Source organism: Propithecus coquereli, unplaced genomic scaffold (genome assembly GCF_000956105.1).
Source record: "Propithecus coquereli isolate 6110/MARCELLA unplaced genomic scaffold, Pcoq_1.0 Scaffold185, whole genome shotgun sequence".
NCBI lineage: Eukaryota > Metazoa > Chordata > Mammalia > Primates > Indriidae > Propithecus > Propithecus coquereli.
Genome location: NW_012143301.1, coordinates 1,200,618 through 1,217,387, shown reverse-complemented (window position 1 = coordinate 1,217,387; position 16,770 = coordinate 1,200,618). Strand labels below are relative to the sequence as shown.

Genomic DNA, 16,770 nt, shown 5'->3' with positions numbered 1-16,770 from the left:
AAAAGAGTGAGACTCTGTCTCAAAAAAAAAAAAAAAAAAAAAAAGAGAATGGAATCAGAATCCTTATGTTGTACCTTTACGTGTTAATACTCTCAACTGGGGAGTAAAAGATAGCCTAAACTCTAGGAGAGTGACCAACTAAAGGAATGAAACGTGGTTGTTTACTTTTTCAAATACTTTTAGCAATAAACACACTTACAGAATATCCGACTGACTTTGAAGCAATTAAAATGAAGTCATCTTGTTGGAGTTTCTGTAAAAAGAAAAGCACAATTACATTATATGGGAACTAGAAAATTAGTTATGGGGTATACCTACATCTATGTACCTATTTCTTTGTAGAAATCCCCTATTTGTCCACGAATTAAGATATATAAGATGTATTTTTATTTTGTTTTGTTTCTTTTTAAGATTTTCTTTATAAGCTTCATTCCACATTTCAGCTCCCATACAGCCAGGCTGGGGGAAAGTCAATCTCTGTTATTCTGTGCTCTCCTCCTGCCACAAGTCTTAACTTGCAGTGAAGCTTTGAGACTTGTTTGCATCAGTTATCAGCCACTATGTGCCCATTTCATCATGGTACCATCAAGCCTCTTGGTTTCCCTGTATCTGAGCCAAACTCAAGACAAGAATCTTTGGTAACGCTAACCAATGACTGAGGGCAGCCTCCCCCCACGCATCCTACAGACGCCCTCTGGTGGTTCTCCTTCACCAGGCACACAGAGCAATGAGCAGCCTTCAACCTCCTGGCACCAAACTTCATCCCTTTGTCTTCTCTCCAGTCACTGCTCTCTGTATCTGTCTCTCTCCCCCTTCCTCCCTGCTCTCCTTCCCCTCCTCCTCCTCTTCCTTCTCTCTCCCCTTCTCTTTCTCTCTCAACTCTCAAAGATCCTTTTATTCTCGTTACCCTTCCCAATAGACACCTCCAATTGTCTCTATTGTGAAAGAAAGGCAAATTTATTTCGTTGAGGCAGCTCTTGCTTTCAGTGCCGCTAAAATCCCTGGAGCACATGCTTTCAACTGCAGCCTAAAAACTAAGATGAAGAAGAAAAAACAGAGAGCAAAACACAAATTGTTATATCAAAAATCATTTTACCGCATGTCTTAATATGTTTGAATATAGCTATCATGTCACATATTAGCCTTCTTTTATCCAAATGAAACTAACCTTAAACATTTCCTCATAATGTTTTTTCCTCAGTCCTTTAATCATTCATGATATTTCTTTCTGAACCTGATCCATGTATTCTCCTTTCTAAAATTCAAAGATCAAAACTAGAATCAGTTTTCTGATAATGAACTGATGAAGCAATTATACTCTCAACTCCTTATCTCTCTCTTTTGTCTTTCCTTTTGTTTTTGATGAAACGCCTTTTAATTTTATACCAGGCCACTTTCCTAACTATTCTTGAGTTATAATTCTGGTCATACGTACTTTCTTTCTCTTCAAAGTAATATTTAGATATCATTTGAAAATGTCACTACTTGCAGCCTTGCTCCTTCTGATGAGAAGATATTCTTATTTTCTAGGAATTTTATAAGACTAAAACATGAAAGTGGAACAAAGATTGCAAAGACATGATACCAGAAATTAAATTAATACAGTTAAATACATGTTAAATACATTTTTCTTTTGTTTTGTTTTAATTCTCAATATTCATTGTAAAAATAGGTACAAATGAGCAGTGACAACTTTAGAGACCAGATAAAATGTCAACATGCTTTGCATTCTGTGTATTTTCCCCCAAACCCAACTATTTCTTATTGAACAGGCAACTTATTCTATTAGTAGAAAAAATATGCATCTCTGGAGTACTGCGGTTATGTTTTCACAGGATCAAAGAATCACAGGAAAGTAGAGATGAAAGTAATTTTAGAGGTCACCAAATCTTATCTTGCAGCTGGCAAGTAACCACATCTGCCTGCTTCTGAGAGGTAACAGGAAACCTGTGCTTAAGAGATGTCAATCATAAAGTGAAAGCAACATGGTTTTTTCATTAGACAGTCAGGAATAAAAGCCCTGATCTGCTACTTGATTAAGTTTTGAAACCCTTTAAGCCCATGGACACAATAATACTGACCAGTTTGACTGTTTATAATAAATGAATAAAATGACATCTAAAAAGCAGATATCACATGACAGGACGTGATATACAGGCAATCTCTCTCTGCTTCACACACGTCCACTACAGGCCTTACACTACACAGTGTTTGACTATGTGAAATAAATAACCACCTATTCATAAATTTTCCTCTTCTCCAAGCCACTGACTTCTACTCATTTGTAAAGTCTTCAGTCTTTTCTGATATGCCAGGTTCTCAAACCCCACTAATATCATCCTGGTTACCAGGCTCTGGTATCTTCTGGTTTGTAGCCACTCTCCACTTAGAAGACCGTGTCTGGAAATGCGTGCAGTGCACTATGGGTGAGACTCACACCTCCTCTGAGTAGGCATTTTGCCTAATGATGCCCATGACTGCTCTTTATTTTGTAGTAAACTTGTCTATAATCATTAGAAACAGTCTATGATCTAGATGTTAAAAACAGTGACATTGTCTTATGTCTTCTGAGTAACCTCTTCATTTAGGAGTTTTTCCTGTGGTTGGCACCATGTATTCTGAATTAGATTCTAAAATCCAGTTAGAAAGAAGAGGGCATTTTAACTGTGGGCAGTGGGAGTTATCTCTCTCTTGCTATCCTTTTATTAAAATTTCTCCTACATTTAAATACAGGGTGTCCCAAAAGTTACCATACATAAGAAAAATGGGAAATTGTAGCTACATGTATCTTTATTTACAAAATACTCACTAAAAAATTTTACAAAATTTTTCCTTTGTATAGAGACTTTTGAGACACCCTGTAATTAAACAGTTTTTGAAAAGTCCTGGAAATAAACTTTTAATATTCTAATTATAAATAGAATCTTTGGAAGGTTTGGGTAGATCATTTGTCATCTAAGAGTATTTTGAGTTATTTAATTTCATGGACCTTGATCTAAACTGAAAAAAAATCCTTCTCCATTTATCTTATCAGAGTACGATATAAGCAAACTGCGAACAGAAAAACTACATTTTCAGAATTCTTTACTTGCTACTTGTTGCTATAGAAGCATAGAGAAGACTTTTAGATTTATTTCCCCAACTATAAAATGTGTACATTCAACTTGAAAATTTTTAAAGTCACTTTTGCATCTGAGAATAATCCTATGATTTTGTATTCTACTTCCAAAGCCGTTATTGATACCAGACCTGCATTATATTCAGTTTTACACAAATCTGTTGAGTTTAAATCTCATACAATTCAGCAGTCCAGGGCCTGAAACCTGGTGCTCTATTAATATCAATTCATCCTATGTATGTTGAGTCAAAGCTCTGTAAGATATTGGCTCTTAAATCTTGGCTCATAATTTTAAGATGGTGTCTCCATACCTCCAAACTCGATATGTAATTAAACGTGAAATGGTCTCATTTAGCACGGGAGGAAATCAGCTTGGTGGTCAGAAGGAGAGATTTTATAATTCAGTTTTAATTGGTAATTTTCCTTTGGGGTACTTGAAGAGCTATAGTGGTTAAAGGAATAAAATATCGAATAGGAAAACTATTAATGAATAATTACCCAGCAAAAGAAGATAGGAAGATTCTAACTTTTATTTTTAGAGGTCTGAATGATTCGGGAGGCTGTCTGCAACGGGTGTCTGTGATGTGGGATACAGCACAGTAACTGACAGAAAAGAAGGGAAATAAGCAAATATCGTCAAGTCACGCACATTGGGTTTTATTTAAGGAAATGTCTCCTCATGCAGGCAGTGATGTGTTTAAAAGTGAGACATTTCTTTTTACTTGTTTCTATTTTAAGTGATTGCTTTGACAGGTCTTTGAAGAAAAGATCGTTTTCTATCCTGCAGATTCAGTTACTGCCCTTAAATGTCCGATCTTGTCACATTTTCAGCGGAGACAACATTGTGATTGGCTTCTCTGGTGATCTAGCAGTCAGCAATGGCTAAAACTAATGACATTGGAATGTCAGGGTACCTTGAAAGCCACTTATTAGTTATTTGTCATGATCTCCAAGTGAGAAAATTACTAATATTATTGCTTAACGTGTCTTCTGCATTGTATACTCGCGGAACACTTAAAAACTTATAGGTGGCCACGAAGAAATGACCATGTGTGTTATTCTTAGAAGGAAGCAAGGATGCAGTCCCAAGATTATCTGTGTCTACTCTGTGGCACAGTCGTGGGCCTCAAGCTTTAAGTTCAGTGGCAGCCTCCTAGGCCACGTTGGTTTGAATTCCAGCTGAATATTAGGATGATTATATGCGAGGCATTTTTAATGATTATTCTAATCTCCAGAGATGAAAGTTAGTAAATAACAAATTAATTCAATTAGAAAACTGCCCCTCAAAAACAAAAACAGAAATCTTGTAATTTAATGATTTTCACTTGAAAGGCATGCTCACATAGACTAGAAAATTTTAAATATATTCTGGCAGTTATAGCAAAAAAAGACTTCTTGTGTAAATTAGTCCCCTGTATTTGGAGTAAGGATAATTATTATAAGATACTTTCAACTTACTTTTCAGCCTAAGTACTCTACCCCTCAGCCAGCTATCTGTAAGGTGGCCCCACTGGGAAAGAGAGCATTTCTGTACTATTATATTGATTTAGATTATAGCCAATATATTAACCTAAATTTGTAATCAGCGTGTAATGTTTATACTATGATTGATTGATTGCTAGCTAGCTAGCTAGCTAGATGACTGTATATATCTCTCCTAACATTAGAACATTGGAGAGGAACCAAGGTTTTGCTAAAGTTAAGATATGCTACAGATAATCTTTACACAGACGAGGAGAGAGAGTTAGTAAGGATAATATTAATGATAATAATAATTATAATAGCTAACATTTATACAAATCTTATTTCATGCCTGGTACTGTGCTAAGGATTTTTCATATGTCATCTTATTTGATCTTTTCAACAACCCTACTGGTCATGTGTATATGGAGAAATCGTAGTGGAAAGAGGTTGAGTATTTGCTAAAGTTTATGCAGCAGCTGATAGGTTCCAGAAATGTAGTTAGAAAAAAGGCAAGCATTACTTCAAAGCATCTCTGTTGATTTTGTACATCTAAAAATACAAGAAGACCTTAAAGTCATCACCCAGCCTCCCTGGGCCCTTTATCCCAGCCCCTCCATCTCCCCCCATTCCATCCCTGCGAATGCATGCTTTGGCCAGCCCCCTCACAGCTGGCTGTGGGTGGAACTAACTTCTTTGAAAAGTGTTTTTCCTCATTCCCAGAGTTATTCAAGCATGAGATAGATCAGTTATTTTCAACTATTCTTTTCAACCAGACCACAGCAGGGTTGGCTTGATATTTTAAATTAATTCAGATTACTATGTGGCCAGACCTCTCATGTGAAATTTAACTTTTCCCCTCTTCCCTGACTTGGCCAGTTTGACAGTGGTCACCCCTGGATCACAGGAAGCATATTTTTGCTACAAAGTCTCTTTAGAGAACTGCATGGCCCTCAAATGAGTAGTAATCCAGATTTCTTATATATTTTTCCTTTCCATAAGAGTACTTTTCTGTCAAAAGACATATTTTAAGATTTTTTTTTTTTTTTTTTTGGTTGTTCCAGGGCAAGAAGCTCAAGGGCCTAGTGATACATACATATACATATATATATATATATATATATTTTTTTTTTTTTCACTATGCATCGAGGAGGGGAATCTAGAGCCTTTGGTGGGGTGGGGGTGAAGGAAAAGCCCAGTAGTTAAAAAGATTCTAGTTATACTACCAAGATGTGTGTATTTATTGATACACAAATGATATAACAATAACTGTTACTGAATTCTTGGCATATGCATTCTCTGTTCTAAGAACTTTATAAGTATTGACTTATGTGCTACTTCATAGCAGTTCTATGATGTAGGAATTATTGTTATTATCACCATTTTACAGATAGGGAAGTTGAGACATGACATGGCAAATAACTTGCACAAGGCTACTCAACTAGCAAGTGACTGAAGTGAGCTTGAAACAGGTGGTCTGACTCCAGAGTCTGTGCTCTGGCCTAGTGTATCACAGCTGCTTCTACATGTGCTATGCTACTAATAGATTATATGATTTGGGGGATATATGAAAAATAGAAATTTAAAATAATGAGATACATACTAGTAAACTGATGTTCTCATATTTTTGTCTTCTGCCCCAATTAGTCATCTAGAACTACCTCTGAGATGCATGTACCACCTCCTTTGGAGGCCACCTTGGGGAACTCTTACAGGGAAAATTCAAAACACTGCCCTCAGTGGCCTTAACGTCCTTTTCTCTCTTTGGATTCTGTGTTGACAGTGGGGTCCATAAATGTGGAGTTTCCCCTCTAATTTGGTCTGTCATCCATTGGTTCAGGCCAGTTCCCTCCCTACCTCCCTGCTGCCTCTGGTAGGTCTGGGCTTTCCCATTGAAACCCTGCCAGGGTGAACAAAGGCTCCCAGCATTCCTTCATGTTCTGTCCTCTAGCCTAAATTTGCCAGTCCTAGTATTAGGTCATTAAATATGAAATGTCTGATTTCGAATCAAAAGTGTAGTTTATTATATCTCAAACAAGAAGCAGTACAATTAATTGAAGTATGCACCGAACTGTCAACACAGTTTTTGCTGTCTCATGGGTATCTTGTTTATGCCAGGAGCGAAGAAGCCTGGAGAGTTAATGGCGATGAAATTGCGAAAGGCCTTTTCCACAGCTTGTTGAGAATTGAATATTTTTCTTTGCAAGAAGTGGCCCAAAGCCTGGAAGAATTGGTAGTCAGTTGGTACAAGGTCTGGTGAATACAGTGGATGACAGAGAGTGTCCAAATCCAGCTGCTATAGTTTCAGCAGCATTGTTTGTGTGACACGTGGTCAAGTGTTGTCTTACAAGTGGATTAGCCTGTCTCTATTGATCAATCTCAGCTGCTTAATCATAAACGTCCTCATCATTTCTTCCACTTGGTTGCAGTAGACATCCACTGTAATCGACTCCAGGTTTCATGAAGCTGTAGTGGATAATACCAATGCTGGACCACCAAACAGACACCATTAGCTTTTTTTGGATGAATATTCGGTTTTGGACTGTGTTTGAGCACTTCATCTTTATCCAGCCATTGTTGTTAAATGCTTGCAGTTGTCAAAAATCATCCATTTTTATCACACATAACAATACAGTATAGAAATGGTTCTCCTTTATGTTGTGACAGCAAACAAAGGCAAGATTCGAGACGATTTCTCTGCTGATGCTCGTTTAATTCATGCAGAACCCTTCTGTCCAGCTTCTTCACCGTGCTGATTTGTTTCAAGTGGTCCAATATTGTTGGAATAGTAACGTCAAACCTTGCTGCTAATTCGCACATAGGTTGAGATGGATTCGCTTCCACGACGGCTTTCAGCTTATCATTATCCACCTTGGTCTCAGGTCACCACATGGCTCATTTTCAAGATTAAAATCACTGGAATGGAACTTCTCAAACCATCATTGTACTGTGCGTTCATTAGTCACATCCTTCCCAAATACCTCATTGATATTTTGAGCCGCCTGTGCAGCATTGGTTCCACAATGGAACTCATATTCGAAAATAACATGAATTTTTGACTTGTCCATGGTTTCACAAAAATTTCTCTAAAAAAATTTGAAAGATAATCACAAGCCAAAATGTGCATTTGAAAGACTGAGGATGTACCTTCCAATAAAAATAAAACAGGAAGTGTCAAAGTGAAATGTCAGAGATATCCATGGTCAAACTTAGTACTTAAGGAAATCGGACATTTCATACTTAATAACCCATCAGGAAGCTGCTATAGGTAATGCACTAGCACAGTGAAAAAATTAATTTGAGTATCCACATGTCTGCCCCCCTTTCCATCTTCAGTCTGTGATCAAGTGTCATCTTCTTGAGAGAGCTACTCTAGCCACTCTATATTTAAAATTCACACAACACACACACACAAAATTCTCCTTTCCTGCTTTACTTTTCTCCATAGTGCTTTTGCCAGATGTTATTATTTTTCTATCCTCTTCTCCAATTCAAGAGTCAACTTCATGAAGTCCACTGTATTCCCAGTGTCTACAGCAGCCACTGGATCATAGTAGACACTAAAAAATTTTGGTTGAACAAATGAGTAAACTATTTCTCTGGGATTAGCAGTGTAGGAATTTCAAGCAAATAGAAGGAACAATATAAGACAAGGGAGCTTTTCTTGATCGCACTCAAAAGTATCAATGCCTTAAATACTTCACCTTTTCCACCTAGTGTGCAAGAGAAAGTTGAACAAGTAACCAAGTTATGTGTACAATTGACAATAGGAATTGTGCAGTGCAAAATAAACCCCCTTTTGCTCAATAAACCCCTTGTTTTCCACACAAACGTTGGCACTGATTGCATAGTCCTTAGGTCTTACCAAACAAAAAGGAAACACCAGAGCGTAGCACAGCAAGGTTGATTTGGCATTTTAAACTAATTCAGATTACCATTTGAAATAATTGTGACAGCTATTTGTCCAAATGTGGCCACTGCTGTGGTCAGTGACTGTCGAAATTTTTTGTATAGGAAGTGTCCAGGGACTGCAAACACTTGGAAAGCGACCATGGCTAAGGAGCTTCTTTAGAAGTTTCCTTTGCATGGAACTTTTCATAACATCAGTTTTCTGCCTCAAAATGTATTAATAGAAGAGATAATAGAGATTATACCACCTTTTAACCACTGAATGTGACTGAAATTCTAAATACTCTGAATACTGATGAAATAGGGCATATAAAAGAATTTTCAATTTATATCAGTATGGTATATTTTTCAGATTTGCCATAATTGGAGCTGCTTTTAAGAGAATTATAAAAGCTCATGTTTCACTTACACAAACAATACACAACCTGAAAACTTAAATCTTTTGTTTTCTGAATAAAATTATCTTTAAATGTGTATCTTTCATATCAGGTGTCCATGGGGCATAGATTTGTCCCTGTCTGAGTAAGATGAGCAGGAGACAATGTAATTTATGGGCTGGACTAACAGAAGGGCGCTGAGTCGGGTTTTGTTAAACTAATATTATGGCTGGCAAGGATGACATGTCAGATATTTCATTCATTTAAAATACCAAGCCATTTCAATAAATCACTTTTATACTTTAAGTACTTTATGTAAGTACAATACCAGTAGAGGGTGTGTTTAAATGTGCCAGACACATTCGTTTGCTTCACTACATCCTGTGTTTTCTCATTTCGTTTTTCAAAGATGTAGTTCACAGATTATTTTCCTGAGCTGATCCATATTTTAGTTTTATTCATTGAGTCTTATTTATTGGTGCTGTCATGCTCATTTTATTCTTCTTGTATATACATATTCAACCCTCATGAATATCATCATAGTCTTTCTCTCTTCCTTCTTGCACAAACAGTAAAAGGAATCTCCTTCTTTTTAAAATACATTTGTCAATATAATACAATGAGAAAACAATACATGAGATGCATTCATTGTTCTTTAGCATAAAAACTTGGTCTGAAACAGCTGTGTCGTATGAGATAATGCATTGTATTTCAGAATATTTAAGGTTGCATTTCTTTACTGTGTGAACGCTATACTATTTTCTTTTCTCCCCTAACTCCCCCCTGTTTAACAGCAGACAAACCCAGGAAGCACTGAATGAATCTGATGATCCTGAAACAGGCTGTCTAACTGATAACAAGCCAACTTCTCGACACTTCTATCCTGTCGCCTTGCTGCTTGTCAGCTCGCACCTGCTAGTTGTGTGGCTTATTTTAAGTCTTGCATTACTATTAGCTAAATACCAATAAGTCTTATGTTGTATTCCTTTCTTTTCTACAAATGACAATGGACTTTAAATCATGGGGACAATGCTGTAATATTTCTACATTTTCAGATTCACAGAGTTTAACAAAAAATGTTTGAATTGTAAGTGTTTTTGTTTGTTTTTCCTAAAATCTGAAAAACGAAAAGTACTATGCATTAAGTGAATTATTTTGCTCTTTCTTTCATGGAAAAGTGTTTCCCACTGTTAACTAGCTCAAGAAGAATTTTTAAATTACTGTCTTTAGAATAAGACAAAGAGCAGAATCCTGAAAGCTTGAAGTTCTGAACCTCCCATTCCTCTTCCCATTTAATTTATTAAAGAAATTAAGACTGAATTTGCACAACACACTGAAACCCTGAGACAAGTTCTAGAGATGAGGGAGGTTGCAGGCTTGATTTCCACTGTGCTAATATCATAGTTGTGATCAGCGGATAGGAATTTCTGTTTGTTTCTTTTTTTAACCTGTTAGTTTATTTCTTTGCCACAATTAACCCTTTTCTGTCAAGTAACTTTATGGAGAGAATGGCTATTTATGTTTTGTAATTAAATTTACCTGTTTTGTAACTGTCGTTTGGGTTGATTTGGCTTTCAGAGTACTTTTCTATTCTTTTTAACAAGGTTTCGTTTGTGTCTTGAAGCACCATTTTCAGCACTTGTGACTTTTGTACCGTCTGTGGACAAGCACTCTTCCTTTATAAAGCTGAGACTTGGACCAGGCTGTTCAGGAAGCCATTTTCTCTCTTTGTTGCACAGCTAAAATAATGAAGTAAAATAGAGATAAAACTTTTCTTTAAAAATCTATAGGGCCAGACTTAATAAATGCCTTATTCCTAGAACCTGCATCCTTAGGGCTACATATAGATTTTAATGTGTTTTAAAGAGACTGAAAAATTAATTTGTGGAAAAGCTATAAAAAGGCAGATATATTTATGAAATGAAAGTGAAGCTGTATTGTGGAGCAAATTATATTTAAAAAGTTTATTAAACCTTAAATGTCTGTTAAGAGTAAAGAGACTTTAATCATCTCTTTCTGAGGGCAATAATGGTATTGGGCCTGGCCTAGGATTTAATTTTGTAAGATGTATCATCACTTGTGGAAAAAAAAAAATGTAGAGTTGAATCTTTGTTATTTTTACTTGGACTGTTGCTGCAACTCTGCATTGAACAAATAAAGCATATTTATTTATTCTGTGTTTCATGAAGTTGTACTTTTTCCCCTTTCACCAGAGAAGGATGCCGCATAGAAAATGTACTGAAGAATATCAAATGCAGAAAGTACGCTTTCAACATGCTACAGCTGATGGCTTTCCCCAAGTACTACAGACCTCCAGAGGGGACTTATGGAAAAGCTGACACCTAAGTTTACCAAGCTGTAAATAACAGGAACACAAATACATTTCAGTTGGATGATCTCCATCTTGGTCTTTTTTATTTTTTTTTTTTATTGTCGTGGATTTGTGGGGAGAGACGATCGCAGATGTCTGCCCAAATCTAGGGCTTACTTGAATTAGTTATCAGTGTATTAAAAGAAATCCATTTTTAAAAATCTTACATAATACAGTATTGCTGTTTCTAGTTCTAAGCTTCTTCTATGTTTTGAACCTAACCGATTGAGATTGGTTCAGAAAGTATAAATTTCATTCATGAAGTATTTCAGTGAAAGATGTTCTGAGAAAACATAGATTGTTTCGATAGGAGCAGAGGTGATTCAGAGAGTGCCACTTTCCACCCAACATGAAGAGAGGAGAAGGGGAAGGGGGAGAGAGACTTTCTATGATACTACTTCATAGTCTGAGAGAACACAGATATCCTGAGAACCCATTTATGGGATTTAAAAAATATGTTTCTAGTGAGTCAAAATCAGACAGAATTAACTCACTATCTTGACTGCTGCAACAGTTTGCAGGTGTGTGGGTAAAGACCTTTGTTATCTAGTGGAGATGTGCCTTCTACTAAGCAGGTATATGAACAATTAGTAAAGCAATCAACAGGCCTTTCAAAAGCATGGCATCTTTTCAAAACTCTGACTTGGGGTTTGTAACCTAGCTGTAGAGTGGCAATAAAGAAAGTTGAATAGGATAATAGTCAAAACACTGCAAGGAACTAAAATTGCAAGGAAATTAAAGATGAGCAGCTTGTTGATATGCAAAATGAAAATCCCCATCAGCCAGAACTTGATGTTGTGAAGGTCATGAATGTCAGTCAGTGAAACATCTTTGGGATGTTTTCTATCAGTCACCTTCGTGTAATTATGCAGTATGGCATAGGCTAGTATATGTAAATAGACCTTTAGAACATATACAACCATAAGTAATGATAAACTAAAACAATTATTTTCTGTTACTCTGAATTTCAAATTTCTGCTTAGTAAAATAACAACATTCATAAGTGTTCCAAAATTTCAATGTAAAAGTTTCCTTAGAGATCATCTTGTATAACATCCCACTATTCAAAATGGGTAAGCTAAGGCCAGTCACCCCCAATCACCCAACAAGATAATTGCAGGATTATAATTTCTTTTACCTTCTTACTCTCCTTACTTTCCTAGCCTGTGGCTTGTCCCTTCTGTAAATTGTTATGCTAAATATTCATGAAAATTAAGGGAGAATACTAGTTAGTTAAAAAGCAATAGGATTTATTACTGGAATTGAAGCTTAGAGTACAAAAGTCTGCACAAATGAAACTCATTTTCTCCAAATTTTAAGAATTTACTCTTTTTCCTTTTTCATCAGAGGAGCACGCCATCCAAAGCATAAATCTCCCTTGAATATGCCAGAGGCTTATTCCATAGACCTCTCTTAGCTATGACCACGTTTTAATAGATGATCATTATGAGGCTTTCCAAAGCTGATGCAATAGTTCCTTGCCTAAGATTCCCGTTGAAAGGATTCCAAACAGATTTCTAGCCCCATGTTGAGTTTTTAAAATTACTACAAATTTTAGATACCCTTTGGGGATTTTCACACTAGAATTGTCAATTTATTACTTTAGCTAATAAGCTGTGGCATTAGAATTGAGGCATTAACCAAAATATTTACAGCCTTTGTAATGAAAGTATGCTGAGTGCTTTGAATCTATTCGTGAACAAAATTACCTAGATGTTCTCTGTTTTACCTCATTCTTCATTTCAGTGATTAAATATAATCTCTGAATTGTCCAATTTCATTTGAAAATGGTAGGATCTGTGGTTATTGTCATTACCTCATAGGATTTGAGATAAAGAGACCAGGATGACAAAGGTCTCCTTGAATAGCTATGAAACCTCATTCAGTGTATCAAATGGCAGTCTGAGTCTTAAGAGACTTTAAGTAATTTAGCACTCTGTAAATATTCTTATAAACAATAATTCTTGTTTATATTTTAAAAAATCAAAACTCTTGACTCAAATATCAAAAAATTTTTTTAACCAGAAAGCCAGTAGCAGGGTTTTCTAGTTTTCTATTCTTAGAAGACATTTCAAAGATTGTTTCAAATAAATACTAACATAGAAATCTCGAAGGGTAGAACTTACTGTCATACAGATGCATATGAGTTTTTATTTATGAACATAGTCATGTGTATTTCTTTATAGGAAGCCTATATTGGTGCAAACTTCTAAAAGTAGATTTCATCAAGAGATTTGTGTTTCATATTGACAACGATATTGCTTTTTTCCTGAGAGATAGTCCAAATATCCTTGAACAACCACTTTACTGTTTCTTAAGTTATTAAGGCTTTCTAAATCAAAAAGCAAATGTTAAACAAAAGAGTTTTTAAATCTCCCTTGCACAAACACAGCTGCAGTCATGCTATTCTATTTTCATTTAAAAGATACACCAACAAACCTATTTGAGGAGATCACATTGAACCAAAAAAATGAACCAAGAAAATGACATTTTCAAATAACATTTTTTTTTTTTGGCTCGAAAGATGTTTCCTTTCTAATATCATCAAATGCAGATATCAATTCTGGATTAGCTATTCACTGAGCCCTTGGAAAAACATAACAACAAGGTAAGGTGGAACTCCGTTTATGGTTGAACCAGTGACAAAAGAGCCACAGTCTGAAAAATGTTCCACAAAACAGCAAAACACTCTTGGACTTTGAAAGTTTTAAATATTTGATTGAAGCAGACCCACCCTTAGATGCATTCATTCATTAATATTTCTTACATGGTTGTTTTTTTCTTGTAAATATTGCCTTGAATTTTGTCTACACTCTGCTAAAACACCTCTTTTGATCAGTTCAGTAACTCAATGAGTCAGAGAGGCCATTTGATCCAGATGATAAGTTGTACTACAGTGACAAACTGCCCAGTTAGGGCAGTACTCCACATAACTAACCTTCAACCCTGACTTTATAAGACTAACACCTCTTCTGAAAAACTGTGAAGCCTTAAAAGCTAGCATTTGGATGGAAGAGAACTTCCCTTTGTTCCTTCAACTACGTATGTTATTTTACGTAAAATAAGAGGCAGAGTGAAAAAGGAAAGCACTGTGATTTGTATAGAGTAATGCTTTTCTTCCCAAGCAAATCAAACCTCTCCCTATGTAAAGGTTGATCGTGTGCCAGTTCGGGCTTGTACTGACACATGAAAGTTGATCATTAAATTATCAGAAATTTTGTAAGCGGGCTGTTAAACACAACCATTATTAAATATTAAAATATAAAATACAACTGAATATATTTTATTAAAAACAAAGGTAATAAAACTTACCACTTCCTAATTATTTTACTATATTTTATTATTTATCTGTGCTCTTGAGGTTATTTAGGTCTATTGTATCTTTACAGTGAAAATGCTATATAATAGTTTTCTACTGTGCATCTCTTCCTAACTCTAGATTCGGTAACATCTTGGTAGCTTGAGACTGTCCACAGTAGTAGTATTTACACCATAGAAACTGGAAATGCTACAAGTTAGAGTTATTAATTCCTGGAAAGGCAGTTATTAAACATTTACCAGCACACAACTAAATGCCACCATCCCTTTTTCTCCAGAAAATAACAAATTATTGGAAGCAGTATAAAATTATTAAAATGGTATTAAATACAATCACTCCTCTTCAGATGGCTATAATTTTGTTTTGGTTTTTACCCCCTTTAAAGACTCCTATGAAACTAAAAATTGTATTTGGACTTATATTTTATTCACAGTTAAATGATTAAATCATAGAGATTAGTTTCAAAACTTACCTCTTGATAATGCTCTGCAAGGGAAATCTTAGCAATGCAGCTTTAGTGTAAACATTATCTCAGGGCTAAATTCAGGGAATTGTTAACCTAAGCAGAGAATCATTGAAAATGTGCTTCAGTATCAATTTTTTAGTGTATAATTTTGGCATTTGCCAAAAGTAGGAAAAATAGTAACATAAACTGTGCCCAAATTCTAATAAATATAGCTCAATTGAAACCTAAACTGTTAGATTAAACAAATTAAACTCTGGCACGTTGTTAAATCATCCTAGATGTTTTAGGTGTTTGATTTTCAAGTAGGATGGTATATCATTTGTTTCAATATACAGGGCATCTTTTGTAGTCTTTTAGGAAATAAATTAACTTTTATCACAGATTTAAAAAACTGATCTGAGAAAAACTGTGATCAGCAGTTACAGCAAGCAGCAAACATATTGAACACAAAGCATCTCTAATAGCCAGAGGCTTTACAAATTATATGCTATTGAAAAGAATGATTTGCTGAGAGTTGTGTAGTTGATTGACAATTTTAGTGTGAATTCACATTCGTTTAGCCCAGCTGCAATCTGCATGAGCTATGCTTTTTCCCTCCATATTTATGTTTCTTAGCTTTATAAAGAAAATCCCAATATTTTATTTATATCTTTTGTTTCTTTGACAGCTTTAAGTTAGAACTTTGCTTCCAAAGAGATGCTACCTGTAGCAAAAACTGTCTTTAAGAATAAGAAAATAAAATTAATGTTTTAGATAAAATATTGCAATCCATTAGGTTTGGAGTTAAGTTATGCGAATTTGCATTTTTTTTTTCTTTCTGAGTCATGGCGCCCATTAATCACTCTTTGGATTTTATTTCTAAGCAAGTGAAAGAAAATCTAAAACATTTCTGATTTAAAAGAAACAAATCATGTCTAGATGTTAGTAACAGGGAGATAGGAAAGACTAGTAAGGTAATATTAAGCAAAAAAAAAAATGTACATGACATCAGCTTTCCTGAGTTGGAATATTTGTAGGTTGTATGTATACTTAGAAATTTTATATTTAAAGAAAAGCTCACAATTAAGTATAGTAGTGAGAGAGTAAATATCAAGGGGAAAAAGACCTTAGTACAAGTGATGTTGCCTGATAAACAAATGTTGCCAATAAAATATACCTTTTAGTAAACACAGTTCTTTAAGAAGATGTTGTCCTTTCACATTCATAGTATAAATACATTCACAATATTCCTAAAATCATCTAAATTACTACCAGGTCATAAAAGGACATGATACAATAGCACCTCTTTAATGATGACCTTGTGTGATTTTATTCACCAACAGGCAGCGTTGATTCAAATTTTGGCAAGATTACTTTATTATCTATATAATTATTATGCTCTTATATCACTCAAATTATTAAAAATAGTTCATGTTCAATAACTTTCATACTTTGAAAAGTTGGAGTGAATATATCTCTAACTATAGACACTCTCATTTCACTGCATACATATAGTATTTTGTACACATATACTTCTCATATGGATGTTTTATTATTTTATTTAATCTAATATCTAACTTTTAGATTTTTGTGGTACTTATCTGAAAGGTTGGCATTTTTTATGTTAAATATGTGTGCTAGATGAACCAATAATGTGTATTTCTAGGAAAAGAGGCAAAAATAGATCAGATCATTTTATATTTGCATTTAAAGAAATATCATTTTTGTTTTATTCTGTGTAAACCATATTCATTGTACACTGTGTGTATA

General features: G+C 35.0%; 1 protein-coding gene across 1 annotated transcript in view; it reads left to right on the top strand.

Moving 5' to 3' along the window:
• Positions 1-11,222, top strand: part of INPP4B (inositol polyphosphate-4-phosphatase, type II, 105kDa) — a 480,180-nt gene extending 468,958 nt beyond the window's left edge. The window contains exon 22 of the mRNA XM_012642728.1: positions 11,079-11,222. Coding sequence (XP_012498182.1) covers positions 11,079-11,211 — 133 coding nt within the window. The 3' untranslated portion in view covers positions 11,212-11,222. The remainder of the gene's footprint in view (positions 1-11,078) is intronic.
• Positions 11,223-16,770: the final 5,548 nt, after the last annotated feature.